Below are 22,246 nucleotides of genomic sequence, written 5' to 3'. Positions count from 1 at the left end.
GTTTATACCCGAAATAAACTTAATTGAGGGGGTTTTATGTTAAAAATCCTTCTAATTTCAACGGAAAAATATTGGGGATATTCTGATTATATGCAAATTTGATATTATTTTAAAATTTTCTTCAAATGTCAACTATTTTCATAAATACTTTAAGTTTATGATTAAAAAGACTAAACTAATAATCTATTATTATAAAAAAAATTTTGCTCACTCCCAAAGCCTCCACCTCAGAAAGTCGAAGTCTCTTGTGTCGACACGTGTCCTTTATATACAAAACACAACGCTTCATTAATTCGCGACTCAATGTGTATTGAGCTTTATCTATTATCTTTATGACGATGAGTTTATGGGCTCTGGAAACTGGCCCAATAGGCCAAATGATTCAGCCGTAACTGAGCTTTACGCATGAAACTTCTCTGTCATTCCACATCATTGCGTAGCTTGAGTTCTATGAGCGTTATTTCATCTTCTTCCTTATCAATTCGAACAGCTACCAGTTACAGATTAAACCCCTTCAAATCCTTCTTAAATCCATACACTATTGTTGGGGAAAAATACTCCGATATAATAATTTCCCAAGTCCTGGGCAGGACATCGGCCTCCAGGTCCCTGTTGAGCAGGGTCCAGGTCTCTACCGAGAAAGATCCAGGTTTCAGCCCCTGCTTTTGTCCCTGTCTCCAGGTAAAATGAAAGTTTTCTACTAAGATGGATTCTTCCATATTTTCGAATATGAAAGAGTTTAACCTACTTTGACCGACCTATACAAGATTATATAAAGGGAGCCTATACCCTAGAACAAGGAATCGACATTCAGAAACTAAGAGATTAGAGCTATGCGGCTAGAACTAAGGTTTATACACCAAACGTTGTAGTTTCTACTCAATTCATCAATAAAATATCTTTTAGTCTCGATTTCTCTTGATTTTCTCTAGTTCTTCTATTGTTCTGTGGTACTAAAAGACTCTTTTATCATCTCCTGATTCATATGACATTTTGGTAAATTTATATGCTTTAATGTTCTAAATGCTATCTCAAATCGATGTCATATAGATGTTGCTTTATAATTCTAAAAAAAAATACAATATATTGTTTTCCATGACAGAACAAAAAAAAGAGAAAGAAATCATCACTTAGTCTGACTATTTGTGTCATCTTTATATTGTTTCCTAATTAAAAACAAACTTTTGACAAAAGGTAAACTTTATATAAATTTACAAAGATGGAATTATTCTGAATTTTGTAAAGATTTTTTTGAAGAAGTTAAGATATCTGGAAAAAAAAGTCATTGGCTTAGTTCTAAAGCATGAACAAAAAATATATTAAATTTTAGTTACTTATTGGTTATTATTTAGCCCATTTTTAAAAATGTACACCAATAAATAAATTTAATTATTTTCAATTTTACCATAAGAAAGTATATATATGTATATCAAATTATTAAATCTCCAATGGAAAAATAACATTTGACACAAAAGGAAATCCAATTTAAAAATATTTGTGGCAATTTAGTTATTATAAAATAACTGATCACGTCTTCAATCCAAAATATTCGCCAACTATATAACAAACAAACACTCTCTTCTTCTCATCTCTCAACCTCCCCTCCCCCAGATCATAAAATCTCCACGTCAGCAAAACTCCGTCGCAAACTCGCCGGAGAAACCGAGAAACTTTACCATCATGATTCCGTACGGAACGGTTGAGGAAGCTTCCTTCGCGCTCGGAAGAAACCTCACGTGGTTGGAGACAGTTTGGTTCGATTACTCCGCCACAAAGTCCGACTACTATCTCTACTGCCACAACATTCTCTTCCTATTCCTCGTCTTTTCTCTGGCTCCTATCCCTCTGGTTTTCGTCGAACTGGCTCGATCCGTTTCTGGGTGGTTCGACCGGTACAAGATCCAACCCAAAGTAAACTACTCCTTGTCCGACATGTTCGGTTGTTACAAAGACGTCATGAAGATGTTCATCCTCGTCGTTGGTCCATTACAACTCGTTTCTTATCCTTCCATTCAGGTTATCTTGAATCTTGAATCTGATATTGACAGAATCCTGAATGTTTCATCACATCATTTACGTTCTTGTTCTTGAAATACAGATGATTGGGATACGATCTGGGTTACCATTACCAACACTTTCAGAGATGCTGCCACAGTTGTTCGTCTACTTCTTGATAGAAGACTACACAAACTATTGGGTACATAGATTTTTCCACAGTAAGTGGGGATACGAGAACATTCATCGTGTTCATCACGAATACACAGCTCCTATTGGATACGCTGCACCTTATGCACATTGGGCTGAAGTGTTGCTTCTTGGAATCCCAACGTTTATGGGACCAGCGATTGCTCCTGGTCACATGATAACCTTTTGGTTGTGGATAGCCTTAAGGCAAATTGAGGCTATAGAGACTCACAGTGGGTAAGGGCGTGGTTTTAAAGAAATCAAATAACAAATCTCTTTTCTTTGCTTTGTTTTTTTTTTGTTGTTACTTTGCAGTTTATACACTTTTTCTTCGTTATATTAATAAGTGACTGCATCATATCAGTTGTTTCTTACATCTTTCCTTAGTTAGTTTATGTATATATATATTATATATAAAAGAGGCCACGCTGTGGTAGATACAATAGTGGATCACCTTTTTACAACTGGGCTAAGTTAGGTATTAGGTTTTTTATTCTAACTTTTTAGGCTTTCTTAAGTTATTGTGAATTGTCTGGTGAACAATTAGATAGGCTCTATTTTTCTATAATTAATTTTGTAAGTAACCCAAAACATCTAAAGCAAGAGACAAGTGCGGTAAGAGGAAACTCGGCTCACTTAGTCTCTAGGATTTACTGAAGTGTTTTCTTGCTTGCTTGAAAAGTTTGCAATGTATCTCGATTGACCTTAAAAATGGCGTTTGTTTGTATTTGTTGGGTAAAAATGTTAAGTTTTGGGGTTTGTTTGTTGTCATTGCAGATATGATTTTCCATGGAGTCCAACAAAATACATCCCTTTCTATGGTGGTGCTGAGTACCATGACTACCATCACTACGTTGGAGGACAAAGCCAGAGCAACTTCGCTTCAGTTTTTACCTATTGTGATTACATTTATGGAACTGACAAGGTAAGTTTTTCAACGTATACAAAATTAACCAAATTGATACACCAATTCTAGCTTTAAAACATTAACCATGTGGTAACATCTTATTCTTCCTCATTAGGGTTACCGATTCCAAAAGAAGCTTCTTGAGCAGGTAAGCCCAGTTGGTCTTTTCCTGACCTCTAGAAGAAGAAGCTATATAGACCGTATTGTTTTATCAAAATATGCTTTGTTTGTAGATCAAAGAGTCGTCCAAGAAGAGCAACAAGCATAACGGAGGAATCAAGTCCGACTAGTAAATGAAAATATGGTTCTGATGAAGAAGTTACGCCTGGAGAAGATATAGGTAAATCTAGTCAGCTTCACGTAAAAAGAAAGATAAGGGGAGTAGTAGTAGCGGTTAATTAATATTTTTCAGGCGTGTGTGTCTTATCTCTTACGTCTTCAAACTTGTTACTAACTACTTTTTTTTCTTAAGCTCACATGAAACCTGCTGCTTCCGACAAATGTGGGTCATGATATATAAGTGTGTCGGGACCGGGTTTTGCTCTTTTCTCGCATTTTATTTGGTTTATTTTGCTTCGTGTTGGAGAAGGAAGAATATGTCATCAAAGCCGTGTGTGTTCTTCTTATTAAAATGTATTTGATTAACCTTTGCTCGTACTTAATACTTATCACTACTTTGCTAAATAGTAATAGTAATAATATATAAGTTATATATCCATAACAATCATCAAGCCCGTCTAGCTCAGTTGGTAGAGCGCAAGGCTCTTAACCTTGTGGTCGTGGGTTCGAGCCCCACGGTGGGCGATACTCTTTTTTGCTTTGATATTGTACCAAACTTCGAGAGGGCTTCAAAAAGGCAAATCCATTATAGGTTGTTAAGGATTGTGTGAACAAAAAAAGAAAACTATCCTTGTAAGAATCCCAAACTCCGAGAGGGCTTCAAAAAGGCAAATCCATTAGGTTGTTTTAACTATACAAGGGTAGTTTTGTTTTGGCAAATGACATTTTTGAGTTCCTGAAAAGATAGATTAACCCACAAATATAAAGAAGCAAACATGTTACTGATTTTTTTTAAATACAAATACAGTTTATAAAGTGAAAGAAAGATGTGAACTTGACCCATCACCTAGTTTTAGCGCAATTCTATACTATAAGTAAATCGACATCAAAAGTGGTTATAATTGCGAGGTGAGTTCGATTTTCGAATAAAGCTCGCTATACAAATAAAGATCGAGGTCACTAAGTTTTCTTTTATTGTCGAAGGCTAGATCGGATAATACAAAAGAAACCTCGCCGTCTTTGTTAATGAGGTTATATATTCAGTCTTTTTCAGGTGAGGTCATATATTTTCTAAGATGTGGGTTTAGTTCGTTTCGTCCCAAGGAATTTGAACGTGAATCACTCCATCTTCCATACTCTTTGACCAGTCAACATGTCTATCTTGAGTATATATGGGCAAGAGCTTGTCGTGTCGCTTTCGCTATCTTGCTTTGTCCTTCAGCGAACCGGGCTTTCTCGGTTTGAAGGTCAACAAATTAAATAGGTTTATCCTGAAACTGGGTCGGACATTGATAGGAATGTAAAACTCACCTCCAACCGATCCATTTCTCTCCGCAAATGGACCAACCATTATTTACTCTACAACACACACACAACATAACAATCAATCAAACAAACATTTAATATATTTGTGACAGTTATCAGGAAATACCCTAGGAATAACCAAAACTGAATCAACCATGTGACACTGATGAGTTATCATGATGATCATTGTAATTAGATAATGACGGCGGCACCAGATCTGGGGTTTGATTCCCAAATGATGAAATTTCTTGCAGATTATATAGGATGCAAACTTGTTGGAGGTTTTAGAGTTACGTATGAAGAGCCGTTCGTTTTGATCTTGTGCTGCGGAGATAGCCTCTCCATATATGATGTCATACATCCAGAACTGTACATCGATCCAAGAGTCACGGTTAGAGCTTCATCGTGAAATTATCCGTAAAGTTGCTCATCATTATCGCATATGTTACCTGTAGTTTATCATCATTTTTAATAGAGATTATATAATAATGTACTCAGTGTTAAAAAAAGAGAGAGATAATGACGGCTACTGTCAGGCGTGAACGTTGAAAGGCATTGAATAACTTTATCTCGGAAGTTATGTTAGATTCCTGTTATATATTTATATCAATAATTTTGACTGATCGATCGGAGTATCGGATTTGGAGATAATCTCCGATCTCGGTGTGAAGCACGTTCCTCGGCGCCAGGAGATTATGTCTACTTCAATCTCAGGTTCCTCTTCACACGATTAATGTATGTCTCTTGTTCTTCTAATTCCTCGCTTTGACTTTCTTGAAATTTTGATTTTTGCATTTCCTAAGTTTATCTCAAGGACCAAATACTGAAATGCCCTTAATGAGAAAAATATAATCTGAGATACTCTTACTTATTCTATATACTCTTAATTTTTAATGAATTAAGATAATTTGGTCCAAATTTACCTTTATGTTTTCCCTCTAATTTCAAAATTCAAAATTTAAATTTTGACTTTAAAAATTCTGATTATAATTTTATCTTTCTTTGTACAACTTTGTGAAACTGCAGCTTAGTTATACCAAGTTATACCTTTATCCGAGTAAAAATTGGTACAACTAAGTTGTAGTAATACCAAGTTGTACCATTTGTACGAGTACAACTTGATATAACTAGAGTTTAGTTTTACCAAGTTATACTTAGATAAAGGTAGAACTTGTTATAACTATGTTTAGTTTTACTAAGTTGTACTCAAAGAATAGTACAATTTGGTATAACTTTGTTGTAGTTATACATAATCGTTTTATAATGTTTGTATCTGTTTAGAGAATCAAACAAAAAAGAGGAAAAAATTGAAGAATAAAATGAAAACAATCGAAGAACAAGATGGAACATAAAGTTCTTGGGTGAAATCAAAGAAAAAAGTTCAAAAAAGAACAAAAGAATAATAACGAGAAGAAGAGAAAATCGAAGAGGAAAGAAGAGAAAATAAAAAAAAACAAGAAAAGAGAAGAAGAAGAAAAGAAAGAAGAAAAGAAAGAAGAGAGAATCAAAGAACAAGAGAAGAGAAGAGAAAATCGAAGAAAGAGAAGTGCATCGAAGAAAATTAAGGAAAACATCGAAAAAGGATGAAGAAATCGTTAAAAAGAGGAGAACGAAACTGAAGAAGATAAAAAATTCATAAGAAGAATATAGATGAAAATGAAAGGAGACATAAAGATTTTAGGTTTAAAGTAGTAAATGGCATAAACCGTAAATAGATATTTAGTTGGGTTTTCACCTCGGTTTTAAATTAAAAATAAATAGAAAGAAAATGAATTTTCGAGAAGAGTATATGGGAATAAAAATCTGGAGGGAGGACTATATAGGCAATTGATTCTAATCTCAAGCTCGAAAGGTGAAACAATATGTTTATTTTCGTTTATGGGTTTTAATCGTTTATCGTCATCATACATATATGGGCTTATACAGCTGAAATTTCATATAATTTGGTTTTGAATTTAGGATTGAAACATTTTATCAAGTTATGAATGTTCTTTCTGGTTTTACTTGACTTGAGCTTTTGTAAAAGGGAAGTCTTGTTTAGTATATTCAATTAATACTTTGGTTAATTGTCTACATGTTAGTTTTAGTCAAATGTTATTGTGAGGGAAAATTCCAACTTGACCTTGTATCAATCAAACAGCTATCACTTGCTAGTTCTGATACTACTTGTTAGGTTTACCCATACACCTAACTTCCCTACCCTTTGAGTGTTAAAATTTGGATCTTTGTGATGAAAACAGAAACTTAAAGACACAAGATTTTTCACTCAGTCCTTTGCGGTACCTCTCGGGTGGGATCTCTCTCCCACAACTTCCACTAACAAGCAAAGATTACAAGTTCAAGTCACTTTTCACTTCTTTGAGGATGACAAAGGAGATTATAGAAGGAGAGTACAATACCAAAACACTCTAAGAATACAAAGATTCGAACTTTGTTTATTTTCTTGTCTTTGGTAGCTTCTCACTCTCTGACTACTTCTCGCTTGTCTCCTTTTTTCTCTTTGCTCAGCTGCAGATTCTTCTTGACTGCCTTTGAACCTTTTGCTTGCCTCTCTCTAGATCTTGTGGAGTTTCTCTTGTCTTCTCCATACTTCATTCAAGCTGAGACTGTCCCTTCCATACTTGAGAGTTTCCTTTAGCTGGTCATACCTTTGGGGCAATGAGCTTAGCATCAGAATAGCTTGGACTTCATCTGACACATCTACACCCAGATTGTTCAGATCTGCTACCAGCTTGAGAAAGTTATCAACATTCTCATCTATACTCTTCGCATCATTCATCTTGAAAGTATAGAACTTCAGCTGTAGATATATGTGATTTGGCAATGAAGACTCCATTTACAACCTGTCAAATGTTGACCATATGGCTGCTGCTATTTCACAGTGCTTGATCTTCCTTAGCACTTGATTTCCCACATTCAAGACAATCAGATCTTTAGCCTTTTCTGATTTCTCGAGCTTTACTGGATCTATGCTTAGACCAGCATCTAACACCCCTGCTAACCCCTTCTGTGGATCCTTCATAGCAGCTACCAACTCTTCCCGTTCACTAGGTGAATCCTTTAACAACTTCTCATCTGTTAGAATATCTTTCAAACCTAGAACACCAAAGTGAGCTAGAATGCGAACCTTCCATAAGGAGAAATCCCATGTTCCATCAAACATATCCACCTCTATCCTTGTATTCGCCATTGAATCTTCAAGGAGAATCTTCTAACACTCTTTCTCTGAACCTGGAGCTCTGATACCACTTGTGAGGGAAAATTCCAACTTGGCCTTGTATCAATCAAACATCTATCACTTGCTAGTTCTGATACTACTTGTTAGGTTTACCTATACACCTAACTTCCCTACCCTTTGAGTGTTAAAGTTTGGATCTTTGTGTTGAAAACAGAAACTTAAAGACACAAGATTTTTCACTCAGTCCCATGCGGTACCGATGGGGTGGGATCTCTCTCCCACAACTTCCACTAACAAGCAAAGCTTACAAGTTCAAGTCACTTGTCACTTCCTTGAGAATGACAAAGGAGATTACAGAAGGAGAGTACAATACCTAAACACTCTAAGAACACAAAGACTCAAACTTTGTTTCTTCTCCTGTCTTTAGTAGCTTCTCACTCTCTGACTACTTCTCTCTTGTCTCCTTCTTGCTCTTTGCACAGCTGGAGATCCTTCTTGACTGCCTTTGAGCCTTTTGCTTGCCTCTCTCTAGATCTTGTGGAGTTTCTCTTGTCTTCTCATCTTTCTTGGCTTGGCGTAGCTTAGATTCTTAGGTTTAGAGGAGGCACAAGATATATATAGTGGTATCTTGTGTTCCCAAAACCCTAGCTCTAATGGGCTTCGAAAATACTGAGGCCCGAACATAACAACTTTCCTAGAGCATCAATGTGCAAGATGCAGTCTTTCTGAAGTGGTCACTTCAGTGCTCTAGGCAACTTCGCCGATTTCCCTATAACAACAAAGTGATGAAGACATGTTTATAAAGTGGGCACTTGAAAGCCGTAGATGAAATACAGACCAAATGCACATAACCAACAGTTACTATGTTCATATTTGATCTGTGAGTAGCCTGAGATGCACTTAGTGCATTGTTTAGATTTTCTTTGAGATCTATAATCATGATGTTGTGATTCTTGTTTCATTTGATAGAATGGCTCTATAATTCTGACATTTTCTAGAGTTTTAGTTGAGAAAGTCATGATATGTTAAGCTGGGTGCATCTGTTTCAGCATCAAAGCAAATGGGAATTTTTTTTGGGGGGGGGGGGGGGGGGGGGGGGGGGGGGGGGGGGGGGGGGAGTGTCATTTGCTCAGAGTATGACCGGTCTTACATCTTCTAGACTTATAAGTGTGCATTTTAACCACACTTTGGGAAAAAGCAATGGCGTTACTATGACTTATTTGTACTGATCTCTACGCCTTTTGTGATGCACCTTCAGATCAACCACCAACATTTCCAGAAAGTTCAGGAAACTCAAATAATCCACCTTTACTTACAAACACTATCAAGTTGCAAAAGTTAATAGTAATGCAATTGATCACTGGTGAAGTTTATCAGTCCTGTGTGCTTTTCACGTTGTGTTACTGTACATTGGTTTTTGGTTTGCGGTGGTTTCATCTCCAGACAATCGGTTTAGTGTTTCTATCGAACTGAAATGAATTAATGTTTTCATCATCCAAAGTCAGTTACATCTTACTTAAATATTCCGAATAAGCTAAAGGAAACTTAAACCAGAATGGTTATCTCTTAACCATAATAAACCGACATGCTATAGAGTATGACCGGTCTTACATCTTCTAGACTTATAAGTGTGCATTTTAACCACACTTTGGGAAAAAGCAATGGCGTTACTATGACTTATTTGTACTGATCTCTACGCCTTTTGTGATGCACCTTCAGATCAACCACCAACATTTCCAGAAAGTTCAGGAAACTCAAATAATCCACCTTTACTTACAAACACTATCAAGTTGCAAAAGTTAATAGTAATGCAATTGATCACTGGTGAAGTTTATCAGTCCTGTGTGCTTTTCACGTTGTGTTACTGTACATTGGTTTTTGGTTTGCGGTGGTTTCATCTCCAGACAATCGGTTTAGTGTTTCTATCGAACTGAAATGAATTAATGTTTTCATCATCCAAAGTCAGTTACATCTTACTTAAATATTCCGAATAAGCTAAAGGAAACTTAAACCAGAATGGTTATCTCTTAACCATAATAAACCGACATGCTATAGAGTATGACCGGTCTTACATCTTCTAGACTTATAAGTGTGCATTTTAACCACACTTTGGGAAAAAGCAATGGCGTTACTATGACTTATTTGTACTGATGTCTACGCCTTTTGTGATGCACCTTCAGATCAACCAACAACATTTCCAGAAAGTTCAGGAAACTCAAATAATGCACCTTTACTTACAAACACTATCAAGTTGCAAAAGTTAATAGTAATGCAATTGATCACTGGTGAAGTTTATCAGTCCTGTGTGCTTTTCACGTTGTGTTACTGTACATTGGTTTTTGGTTTGCGGTGGTTTCATCTCCAGACAATCGGTTTAGTGTTTCTATCGAACTGAAATGAATTAATGTTTTCATCATCCAAAGTCAGTTACATCTTACTTAAATATTCCGAATAAGCTAAAGGAAACTTAAACCAGAATGGTTATCTCTTAACCATAATAAACCGACATGCTATAGAGTATGACCGGTCTTACATCTTTTAGACTTATAAGTGTGCATTTTAACCACACTTTGGGAAAAAGCAATGGCGTTACTATGACTTATTTGTACTTATGTCTACGCCTTTTGTGATGCACCTTCAGATCAACCACCAACATTTCCAGAAAGTTCAGGAAACTCAAATAATCCACCTTTACTTACAAACACTATCAAGTTGCAAAAGTTAATAGTAATGCAATTGATCACTGGTGAAGTTTATCAGTCCTGTGTGCTTTTCACGTTGTGTTACTGTACATTGGTTTTTGGTTTGCGGTGGTTTCATCTCCAGACAATCGGTTTAGTGTTTCTATCGAACTGAAATGAATTAATGTTTTCATCATCCAAAGTCAGTTACATCTTACTTAAATATTCCGAATAAGCTAAAGGAAACTTAAACCAGAATGGTTATCTCTTAACCATAATAAACCGACATGCTATAGAGTATGACCGGTCTTATATCTTCTAGACTTATAAGTGTGCATTTTAACCACACTTTGGGAAAAAGCAATGGCGTTACTATGACTTATTTGTACTGATCTCTACGCCTTTTGTGATGCACCTTCAGATCAACCACCAACATTTCCAGAAAGTTCAGGAAACTCAAATAATCCACCTTTACTTACAAACACTATCAAGTTGCAAAAGTTAATAGTAATGCAATTGATCACTGGTGAAGTTTATCAGTCCTGTGTGCTTTTCACGTTGTGTTACTGTACATTGGTTTTTGGTTTGCGGTGGTTTCATCTCCAGACAATCGGTTTAGTGTTTCTATCGAACTGAAATGAATTAATGTTTTCATCATCCAAAGTCAGTTACATCTTACTTAAATATTCCGAATAAGCTAAAGGAAACTTAAACCAGAATGGTTATCTCTTAACCATAATAAACCGACATGCTATAGAGTATGACCGGTCTTACATCTTCTAGACTTATAAGTGTGCATTTTAACCACACTTTGGGAAAAAGCAATGGCGTTACTATGACTTATTTGTACTGATCTCTACGCCTTTTGTGATGCACCTTCAGATCAACCACCAACATTTCCAGAAAGTTCAGGAAACTCAAATAATCCACCTTTACTTACAAACACTATCAAGTTGCAAAAGTTAATAGTAATGCAATTGATCACTGGTGAAGTTTATCAGTCCTGTGTGCTTTTCACGTTGTGTTACTGTACATTGGTTTTTGGTTTGCGGTGGTTTCATCTCCAGACAATCGGTTTAGTGTTTCTATCGAACTGAAATGAATTAATGTTTTCATCATCCAAAGTCAGTTACATCTTACTTAAATATTCCGAATAAGCTAAAGGAAACTTAAACCAGAATGGTTATCTCTTAACCATAATAAACCGACATGCTATATCATCTAATAGTTTCTTTATTATTTTATTACTTCTTTTTCACTTTTGGGTTTCTTGATCTGTTTTGTTTTTTTTTTCTTGTATTCCCATTTTGTGTAAGTTGACAGACAAAGCAAGAGTTCTTGTTTCTTTATATTATGGCTGGGCAAATTAGGCCTAGGCATTTTACCCGGACCCGAAGACCCGACCCGAAACTGACCCGAAAAACCTGGTTCGGGTAGGAACCGACCCGATCAAATTACCTTATCGGGTCTTTTTGCAGAGGATCCGCGGATCTTGGACCCGACCCGATCCAAACCCGAAACCCGATGGGTACCCGAATTAATAATGTAAATTAAATTAAATGCATTAAGGAGGAATCGAAGACGGGTTATTTGTCTAGAGAACATGGGGGTCAACCACTAGAAGACAACGAATTGTTGTTGTATCTCGCATAGTTTAGTATATATACACATTTTAATATAATAAAAACACAAATTTTGAATAAAATTTTGAATATTTTCGGATATATAAATATTTTCAGATATATTTTTGTATTTTTAGGTCTTTTTTATATCGAACCCAAACCGAAACCGACCCGAAACCGAACCGAATCCGAACCGATAAATTCTAATTACCCGAATGGGTCTAACTATTTAAGACCCGACCCGACCCGGACCCGGCACGACCCGGACCGACCCGAAACCGAAAATTTAAAATTACCCTATCGGGTCCTAAATTCTTAGACCCGAAAGATCCGGATCCGAAAGGACCCGACCCGAATCCGACCCGACGACCCAAATGCCCAGGCCTAGGGCAAATAAACCGAGCCCAAAAATCCAAACCGAACCGATCCGATAAAAATGAATCCGACCCGAATCCAACATAAATACCGAATGGATCTTGTTTTATGATATTTTCGGATTATGGGTATTATCCGAACCGAACCCGAATTAAAATGGATATCTGATAGAACCCGAAACATTCAAATCCCAAAATTGAAGGAAACATGTAATAATTAATGAAGCATTCTTCAAAGTGTGTCTGCAGTAATTTTATTTCTTATTCAAAACAACATATGGTTAAGGGCTGTGTAACATTATAAAGATAGGTCTGGATTCACAAGAAACAAGGTAACAAAGTAGATTGAATAACTAGAGAGTGTATATGCATCAAAGTCCAAGCTACCGTATTCTTCCAACAATATCCAAAAGACGAGTTTCCACCATTGAAAAAACATCCAAGTCCTGAAGCTGTACATTGCTCAAAATCTACTAACAAATAAATGAAGCATAATCTAGCAACACAGTAACAATGCAGATAGCTTTATCTTGAGAAAAAACCAAATGTTTGTCCATTAACAGTGGAGCCAGCCAGCTAGAGCAGAGAGAGTGAGAGATCTCTCACCAAGAACTCTTCTTCTTCGAGCCTGTGTAAAAACCCATGTACCATTTCACAAACTTCTTCAAACCCGTCTCAAGATCAACCTCAGGTTTATAACCAATCTCTGTTTGCGCCAACGTGATATTAGCATGAGTGAACTCAACATCCCCATTCCTCGGTAAAGGCATGATCTTCCTCTTAGCTTTCATCTTCAAAAGCTTCTCCAATATCGTCACAAGCTTAGTAACAGGAACAGGAGAAGTATTCCCCAAATTGTAAATCCTAAACATGGCAGGACCTTTCTTCTTCCCACCACTACCAGTACTCTTCTCAGCAGTATCCAGCGCACCTAAACAGCCTCTCACAATATCATCAATGTAGGTGAAGTCCCTAGCAACACTACCTTTATCAGGAGACTCAAACACTGTAATCGTCTTCCCTTTGAGTATATCTTTAGTGAAGAAGAAGTAGGCCATGTCTGGTCTACCCCAAGGTCCATAAACCGTGAAGAATCTCAAACCGGTTAAGGATAAACCGTAGATATGGTTATAAGTATGTGCTATTCCTTCACCAGCTTTCTTCGTAGCTGCGTATAAACTCGCCGGCTGATCCGTAGGGTCTTTCTCGGAGAAGGGTACTTTAGTGTTGAGACCGTAAACAGAACTAGACGAAGCCCAGACAAGCGCAGGCTGAGGACTCGCAGCTTTCGAGACTTCCAAGAGATTCACGAAGCCAGCGATGTTGCTGTTCACATACGAGCCCGGGTTCTGCATCGCGTAACGCACACCGGCTTGAGCGGCGAGATGCATGACGTGTGTGAAGAGGACGACGTCGAAGAGCTTCCTTAGCAAAACGGCGTCGTTTACGTCTCCTTCGACGACGAAGACTCCTGATCTCTCTAGAAGCCCTTGCCTCGCTCGTTTCAGCTTCGGGTCGTAGTATCGGTTGAAGTTGTCGAGACCCAGGACCCCGTCGCCGCGTCTCCGTAGCGCGATCGAGACGTGGGTACCCACGAATCCGGCGGCTCCGGTGACTAGAACCGTTAAGCCGCCGCGAGACCTCGGACGAGCGGATTTACGGACTTGTTTCTCCCAGTGAGAGCCGCCGTACTTAACGGATGAATCGTTGAGGCTCCGGCGAGAAGGAGACGCCGGAGGAGATAAGACGAGGTAGAAGAGGAAGAGGGCGAGGAAGAGAGAAGCCCAGAGCGTGAGTTTCGAGAGGCGGAGGTAGCGGTGGTTGTGGAGAACCCCGTACGGCACAACTTTGTACTTTCCGGGAGTGGAAGGAAGATCGTCAAGGTGAGACATTTTCCGGGGAAGAAGAAAGAGTCGACCTTTTTTTACTTGTAGTGATGAAAAGTGTATCTTACTTGTTTTAATCTTGAAGTCATGGTAATCAGATAAGCTGTCAGAGATATAATAGTAGTATCTATTGAATCTTGATTCTATTTCAAGGTGTTTCTAGATTGTTGACATATGTATTCCTATCGCATTCTATAACTGATCAATCAATCGATCATCCATGTACCATTAACTACTATATTTTGTATTTTCTTGACGGAACTAAGCGTGTAATAAATTAAAGATTGCTTTATTTTTGTTCATGCTTGATATATCTCACCTAACTAGTATTTAAAAAAAAAAACTATTGGATGAAATGAAAGTTTCTGTTTTAATAAGACAGACTAGTAAAACTAATATTGGCCATTCGTTTAATAATATTGCAACTGATATATATCAACTTATATTGTTAAACTTGACTCTTTTGTATCAAATCCTTAATGTATCATATCATTTATAGCAAAATCATTTATTATGCCATATCCAATTGATCCTAGTTTACCTCTGGTAGATTAGTGTGGATCCTAAAACTCACACTGAGTATTTGATAGTGTTTAATGTAAAAACTAGAAAATAAAAAAGATGTGGACAACAATATCTTTAGAATACAAGATATAATCAGATTTCGGTTGACAAAAATAGATTTTTATTGATTAAGCAGAGTTGAATACAATAAAGGAATGAGATCGAGCCTACAATTGAGATCGAATACAAGAATGAACTATATCGAGCTTATGGTGAGGTCGATGTGTATAGCTAGGTCTCTCTCTAGGGTTTCACGTGTCTCCTCACCTCGATCCAGCTTCTTTCTTATAAATCTAGCTCTTCCGGATCTTCTTCAACTACTTCTTTGGTTGTTAGGAACTTCGTTGACCTCATCTTCTCTTGTCTATCGGGTTCTCCTCCCACTCTCTTTGCATGAAGAATTAGAGCCGGACCCGTCGTTTTTATTGGATAAAGAAGGTTGATGGGCTTGAGCCTTCTGTCTATTTCATTCCTAATTGTTTCTGGGTCCAACAATTAGGATATCAAAATCAAGATTGACTTGCAATTTGTTTTTCTGTGATAGCGATTTTAATTGTAACTGTTGGTGTTATTTTAGAATTATTCTTTTGACCCAAAAAAAAGAGAAATTGCACTCTGTACACAATTTTTTTTCTTAACTAGGTGAATACCTGAAATTCCGTACATGATGGTACTTTAATTGTTAGACACCAAAGTTTACTGTTATAGGTAGATTGTTAATACCCATGTTCTTTTTGTATTATGAGCCAATTGACTCAGAAAAAAATTTAGAACTATTTTTTAAAATAATTATTTTTCAAAATTTTAAGTATCAATTCTTTTTACTTTTGGTATTATCCTCATTTTTATTCATTTTGACTCGCAATTACAAACTACGTATAATTTTATATTAAAAATCTAAGACAATGATTATTTGACACATAGAAACACGATTAGAAGAGAGAATCATTTCGATTTTTACTTCTTATCAAACAAATATCTTTCAAAAGGAAAGAATTGAATTTGTCTCTTTTAGAAACATATATAAACTTTGATCTATGGATCGATTAGAAGTTCCGTCTAGCGGATTATAATCTTCGAGGTGGCGATCTTTTTGTTTTGTTTTGCCTTGTATCTCTTTCGAGTGTTTAAACTTTATCCCAAACTGTCAATGCGTTATTATCTTTCTATTAAGGGCATCTCCAAGAAGACTGTTTTTAACTCTATAATTTACACTAAAATAAAGTAACTATATTATAATGTAACTTTTGCGTCAATGGTGTTACTTTATAATAGAGTTATTCTATTTTAGAGTGAAATATAGAAGAATATCATATTTTACTCTATATTTGGAGTGGAAAAGTGAGATTCATCTATATTTCACTATGTAATAGAGTAACTCTATTATAGAGTAACACCATTGGAGCAAAAGTTACTCCATAAGAGCATCTCCAAAAAGACACTCTATTTTGAAGTTTCCAAAACTCTATATTTGAAGTTTAAAGGTGTTCTACTCCAAAAGCAAAACTTCAAAACTAACTTTAAAATTATTTATATTTTATACTATGGTCTTTATATTTGTCATAATTAATTTGTATTCATATTTTTTTTGTAAATAACTAGCACATATATAAAAAGATTAAACAATATTAATTAATAAATATTATATTAAATATAAAATTTTAAATATAAATAACATAATTAATAGTATTAAACTTTAAGTAAAACACCATATTATTCCAAAAATTATTTATGTAATTCATATATGATCAACTAGTGCACTTCAAAGTTAAAAAATGATTCTTTTCATTTTAATTTGTAAATTACGAGATAAAACTTGTTAAAATCGGGTGATATTAATACTTGTAAATATATTAGATCTGAAGAAGAAAGTAAAAGAGGAAAATAAAGTAATGCTAAAATATTTAACTTCTAACGATGATATTAATACTCGTGAGTACATTCAATCTGAACAAGAAAGAATCAGACGAAAAGACATAAAAAAAACAACAACAAACTTTTTCGGCTACACAAAAACTTTTGGACAATATTTAGGAAATTTTGGATGTTCCTGATCAAATTTACCTAACTATTAGTGTTATTGTAATATTTAAATTTTTTTAATAGTTATATCTTCATGTAACTTTAAAAAAAGTCTTAAGTTTCTTTTGTGTATTGTTGTTGTTAAATCTAGTTTTAAAATATTTTAAATCTTATTTTAAGGTTTTATGTATAAAACTTAAATTTATAAAAACAATTTGAAATATTCATGAGATATAAAAATTTTAAGTATTAAAACTTAAAATATTTGGGAATTATAAATGTAATGTATAATTATAGGGACCAAAATGCAATAATAATATGAAACTTTTAATTTGAAGTTTTGGATAGTGAAACTTCAAATATAGTTTCATACTTCAAAACTTCAAATTTGAAGTTTTGAAGTTTCGTTTTAAAGGACAAAAAACTCCATATTTGAAGTTATAGAGTGTTTTTTAGAGATACTCTAATAGAGTTATTCTGTTTTGGTGTAAATTTTAGCGGAGAAAATGGAGTCCCATTGGAGATGGTCTAACGATATACTTTAGTTCTTTTCTTTAGGATATCAGCTTCACCGGTTTGAAGGTTCCCTGGAAAAGTGGGTAACAAGGCGAAGCTTTCCGAAGGGAAGGATGACGATGGTGATAGATCAAATCCAGTTTTCTCATAGGAGATTTAGCTGAATTTGGCACCTCATAGCGGTCCAACAAAAGATCTTCTTTTGTATCGACTAAGTGATCACTTTATTAATATCTGAAATAGCAAGAGTTCAATTAATTGACGTCGAAGAAGCAAAAGAGGATTTTGCAGTGGGATCAAATCATCTCAAAGACAAGGAACCAAACTACAGAAGATCAACTTCGGAGGAGCTTACGGCGGAGGAACATTGGCGGTGGAAGAAATTGTTGATACTGCATGATGACCACGTGTTATTACACGTGTCACAGAAATGCTCTTGCCGTCAAGCATGTGGACTTGATGAAAAATATGGAGTCGATTAAGTTTTGGGTTTATCTTGTACTGAATCTTCTTTATTTTTTCTGTAAACATGTTTCGATGTACAAGTCCATTGGACTAAAGTTCACAAAAAAAAGAAACATGGTTAGAAAGAATTTTGTTTTTACTAAAACCATATCCAATAATTTGCTCTATATTTTACTCTAAAATAGGGTAACTCTATAATAGAGTTTGAGTTTGCTCTAATAGTACTCTATTTTAGAGTTGAAAATAGAGTGATGAACAAAAAAAAAACAAGTTACTCTATATTTAGAGTAAATTTATTTTTCACTGTATAGAGTGAGAAATATAGTATCATTAGGGCATCTCCAACCTTACTCCATTTTCTATTCTAAACACTATTTTGGAGTAAAATCTTTTCCAACCCCACTCCATTTTCAACTCCATGGAGTAATCTTACTCATTACTCTATTTTGGTGTAGAACTTTTTTTATTTGTGAAATGATCCTTTAAATCTTTAATGTTTTTATTTCTTACTTAAATAATATTTTAAAATGATACAATAACATAAATTAATAAGACATTCCATTATTTAATAATTTTACATAAAAATATATACTATAACTAAAAAATAATAATAACAAAAAATAAAGATAACATAAAAGGATCTACAGTTGTATTTTGCTATTGTGAAAAGACATGTTCGGTTTTGGAAAAAAAAGTGTTACATGACGTAATGACTATATGTATAATTTTACATAACATGATAATTGAGGATGAGTGTGAATTTGATGCACCAACTGAACTTGGAAGAAAAGCTCCACTTCCAGATACCGAAATTGTAGAAGATGAAAATGTCCGATTTCAAAAAAAAAATCGATTTAGAAATATCAAAGATACAGAAGCTTATGTTTCATTACGAAATGCATTAGTTGATCATTTGTGAGAAAAATATTCTAATATCATTATTAAATCAACTTATATATAGTCTTTTATTTTATTTTATGATTTCTTGTACTTTTAATAATAAATGTTTAATTTAAATAAATTATATTTTAAAGAATTTTTGTAAACATAAACTAGTTGGAGTTAATTAGTAAATTTTTGTAAGTATAAGGTATTATTACAATTATTAATAAAATATATTATTTTTAGAGTAGAAAATAGAGTAATACATTGGAGTAAAATTTTACTCTATTTTGGTGTTGCACCATTTTAGAGTAAAATATGGAGTAATACATTGGAAATGCTCTTAGAACATTTTTACTCTAAATTCTATTTTAGAGTGAAAAATAGAGTGCGATCGGAGATGTCCTAATAAAAGGAGTAAATTAAACTTCTGAAAAGTAACCTTCTCATGACAGTGGGCATTACTAATTAGTATCGCTTCTTTTCTACGCAACCTTTGATTGATGTTTAAGTTCTTCTTACCGTCCTTTTCTGTTTTGTCCTCCCATGCACCCAGTGCATTCATAAAAAAAAACATTTAGCATTGCCATATAATACGTGTTACATTACTTGCATTGCAACTACTCCTTTCTTATTCAGTTTTCGAAAAATGTAATAATGGTCATATGACTCAAGTGCCAATATCAATTAGTCTTATTGACCTGTTGCTTTAGTTGAACCAATGGCCTGTAATATTTTAGTTTATAATTACTAAATGCCCACAATTAATTGAAAATAATGTCTAAATAAAATAATAATAATACTTGTATATATAAATGGTCATAGAAAGAAAATAAAAAGGAAGAACATAACTTGGTTTAAAATCTAAACTAAAAGCATCTTCAATGTAAAACTCCATTTTTTTCCTCTAAAATGAAGCAAAAGTAAAAATGGAATAAAACTGCTCCAACCCTAGTTTATTTCTCACTCCATAATGGAATGATGAACAAACAAAAAATAGATTATTTCATTTATGGAGTAATTTTATTATAGAGTGTGATATGGATTTGAGTTTGAGTATTTCTTATTTCATATTCACTTTTACTCCATTTTAGAGGAAAAAATAGAGTGGGGATGGAGATGCCCTAAAAAAAATTTTGGTCTCTAACAATGGTTCAAAATTCACATGAAACCTAAAAAACTTCTACAAACTTAAGTTTCGGCTAGTAAAAGCAGTTCAAGCATTGCAGATTAAGCAGATCATGTAGATCTAGCAGAACAAGTGCATATCAAATGGATCATGCAGAAAAAATACAGATCAAGTGTATCATGCTGGCAAATCAAGCAGATCAAACAATTATTATAGTTCTGAATAATAAAACAGTTGAAATAAAATAAATATATATTTAAATAACAAAAATTACAATAAAATATATCAAAACACATAATATAGCAATATAATACATAAATAAATCTCGCTTTAAAACTATGTTACTACAATTTTGAAATCAAAATATAAAAACATTAAAATTTAGTGAAATATATATATATATATATATATATATATATATATATATATATATATATATATATATATATATATATATATATATATATATATATATATATATATATATATCTTCCACTAGTATACATATTTAAATTATACTACTATACTTTGCATAATACATATTATAATTAAACAAATATTCTTTCTGTTTTATAAAGAATGTCATTTTAGTTTTTCTATTTTTTTTTTAAAGTGTATTTTACATTTCCAATGTAAGTTTCTCATTAAATCACTTTCTTACCTTTTTAGATGACCAGTAGATCTTAGTTAAATATTTTTATTTAAATAATTGTATAATAAAAAATGATAGATTAGTATATTTTGTTAGTTTTTTTATCTGCATGAAATGTGTCTAAGTGACACTTATTATGAAACAAAGAGAGTATTATATAAATATAATAATTTAAATAAATGTAAAATTATATGAAAAAATAGAAAGAGAAATATATAGTCGATGATAGTGTTTATATTGTTAAAGTTGTAAGTAAAATTGAATAAAAATATTGTACTTATAAAAATAGATAAATATATTTTAAAATTAAATATTCGCTCGGTGAGATCTGCTGTTTTTTTCAGAAAAAAAATAAACTGCATGCAAATCTTCTGCTATCTGCAATGTAAAATCAGAAATAGTTGAATGGTGAATGCAATGCAGAAGAATTACATGTACATATGATCTGCACTTTCTTCGCTAGACCATTCGAAGCCTTTGTTAACCAGATTCTCATGATTCGGTTGCAAGCAATATATTAGTTTAATAATGATAACTTCAGTCAAAATCAAAATTTATTGCATCGGAGAAAGATAACTTCAGCCCGAAAAGTAAATTGCAGTTTGATGTTAACTTCTGAATATCTTATTAGTTTAAGATCAAATTAGATTGCGCGGGATCATTTTTCTTGTAAATCTTCATATAAAATAATGAATATTTGTAAAATATAATATTTTCATAGATTTTATGTTTGTAGGCAATTTCAATATAATTTCCCTTTTTCTTTGTTATTATTTTAATTATAAGGTTATGTGCTAAATATTTGATAACTTAATATTTTGTAATTGTCTTGATATATAATTTTCTTAAAATTGTCATAAATGTGGAGACATAATTTAAAATTCTGTATTTATATACTAATATTTAAGAACTAATTTTGAAGATTTATTATTTATAAGTTCATTGTATTAGCGTTTTAATTAATTTTAAATTATTATATTTACAAATATATTACCAAATCTATTTCTCATACCATATTTTAATATTTTTGAAGGAAATGAATAGAAATAAATATTTAGATAAAATATTTCTGTTTAACATTTTTTTTTAAATGGCCTTTCTACTGTTTAGTCTAAAACTTAATGGGTTTCAATTTGAACAACCTACAAAATTTATAGGTTTGTGAAACCCTGCCCAACAAACAACAACTTCCCGATCTTTGGCCTTAAAAAAAAATAAAGAAAAGGAAAGTAAACAAAAAAGCGTATGTCAATATAATAGGATTAGAATCGTTTACTTAAAATTTTGGGCGATATTGTATAAAAGTGCCAAGAATATAAGAATAACTAGTGGTTGGTCCGTCTTACGGGCGGGTGAATTTACACTAAAACTATAATATGATTGGTTTATGTAATTTAGCTAAAATATCTTAAATGTAGTGTAACCCTTAATAATCTGAAAATTAAAATGAACTAATTGGATACATATGCACCTTCTCTTCTTCACGTTTCAAGGATGTTGCAAATTTAAGATCCTGGTAGTAGAATCATTGAGTAATATGCGACGAACAACTATTATTTTCAGTGGCGGAGCCAGCCATAAGATTCACCAAAGACAATAT

At 33.7% G+C, this 22,246-nt stretch overlaps 2 protein-coding genes and 1 non-coding gene across 4 annotated transcripts; 2 read left to right on the top strand and 1 right to left on the bottom strand.

Moving 5' to 3' along the window:
- Positions 1–8: 8 nt before the first annotated feature.
- Positions 9–4,078, top strand: LOC103853483 (methylsterol monooxygenase 1-1). 2 transcript variants are annotated; one of them, XR_004455574.1, is made up of 6 exons: positions 9–2,016; positions 2,099–2,421; positions 2,962–3,109; positions 3,207–3,239; positions 3,325–3,431; positions 3,564–4,078. XR_004455574.1 is itself a non-coding variant. In XM_009130382.3 (5 exons), the coding sequence occupies exons 1-5, from the start codon at positions 1,681–1,683 to the stop codon at positions 3,379–3,381; spliced, it is 897 nt and encodes a 298-aa protein (XP_009128630.2). In that variant the 5' UTR covers positions 9–1,680; the 3' UTR covers positions 3,382–3,801. The 2 variants fall into 2 exon arrangements, 1 of the variants encoding a protein (XP_009128630.2); XM_009130382.3 differs by having other exon boundaries at positions 3,325–3,801.
- Positions 3,823–3,895, top strand: TRNAK-CUU. The gene has a single exon. It is a non-coding gene; the product is annotated as a tRNA-Lys (tRNA).
- An 8,692-nt stretch (positions 4,079–12,770) lies between the features above and the next one.
- Positions 12,771–16,500, bottom strand: LOC103853482 (UDP-glucuronate 4-epimerase 5). Its single transcript, XM_009130381.3, has one exon. The coding sequence runs from the start codon at positions 14,420–14,422 to the stop codon at positions 13,133–13,135; it is 1,290 nt and encodes a 429-aa protein (XP_009128629.1). The 5' UTR covers positions 14,423–16,500; the 3' UTR covers positions 12,771–13,132.
- Between the last annotated feature and the right edge of the window lie 5,746 nt (positions 16,501–22,246).

This window comes from Brassica rapa, chromosome A02 (assembly GCF_000309985.2).
Source record: "Brassica rapa cultivar Chiifu-401-42 chromosome A02, CAAS_Brap_v3.01, whole genome shotgun sequence".
Classification (NCBI taxonomy): domain Eukaryota; kingdom Viridiplantae; phylum Streptophyta; class Magnoliopsida; order Brassicales; family Brassicaceae; genus Brassica; species Brassica rapa.
The sequence above is the reverse complement of the archived record's forward strand: the minus strand, read 5'-3'. Positions and strand labels throughout refer to the sequence as shown.

Bases quoted from the DNA above. Each gene is read 5' to 3' on its own strand.
- LOC103853483 (XM_009130382.3), top strand. From the start codon at position 1,681: ATGATTCCGTACGGAACGGTTGAGGAAGCTTCCTTCGCGCTCGGAAGA. The intron at 2,017-2,098 runs GTTATCTTGAAT...CTTGAAATACAG, and splicing joins TTTCTTATCCTTCCATTCAG to ATGATTGGGATACGATCTGG. The intron at 3,240-3,324 runs GTAAGCCCAGTT...CTTTGTTTGTAG, and splicing joins AAAAGAAGCTTCTTGAGCAG to ATCAAAGAGTCGTCCAAGAA.
- LOC103853482 (XM_009130381.3), bottom strand. From the start codon at position 14,422: ATGTCTCACCTTGACGATCTTCCTTCCACTCCCGGAAAGTACAAAGTT.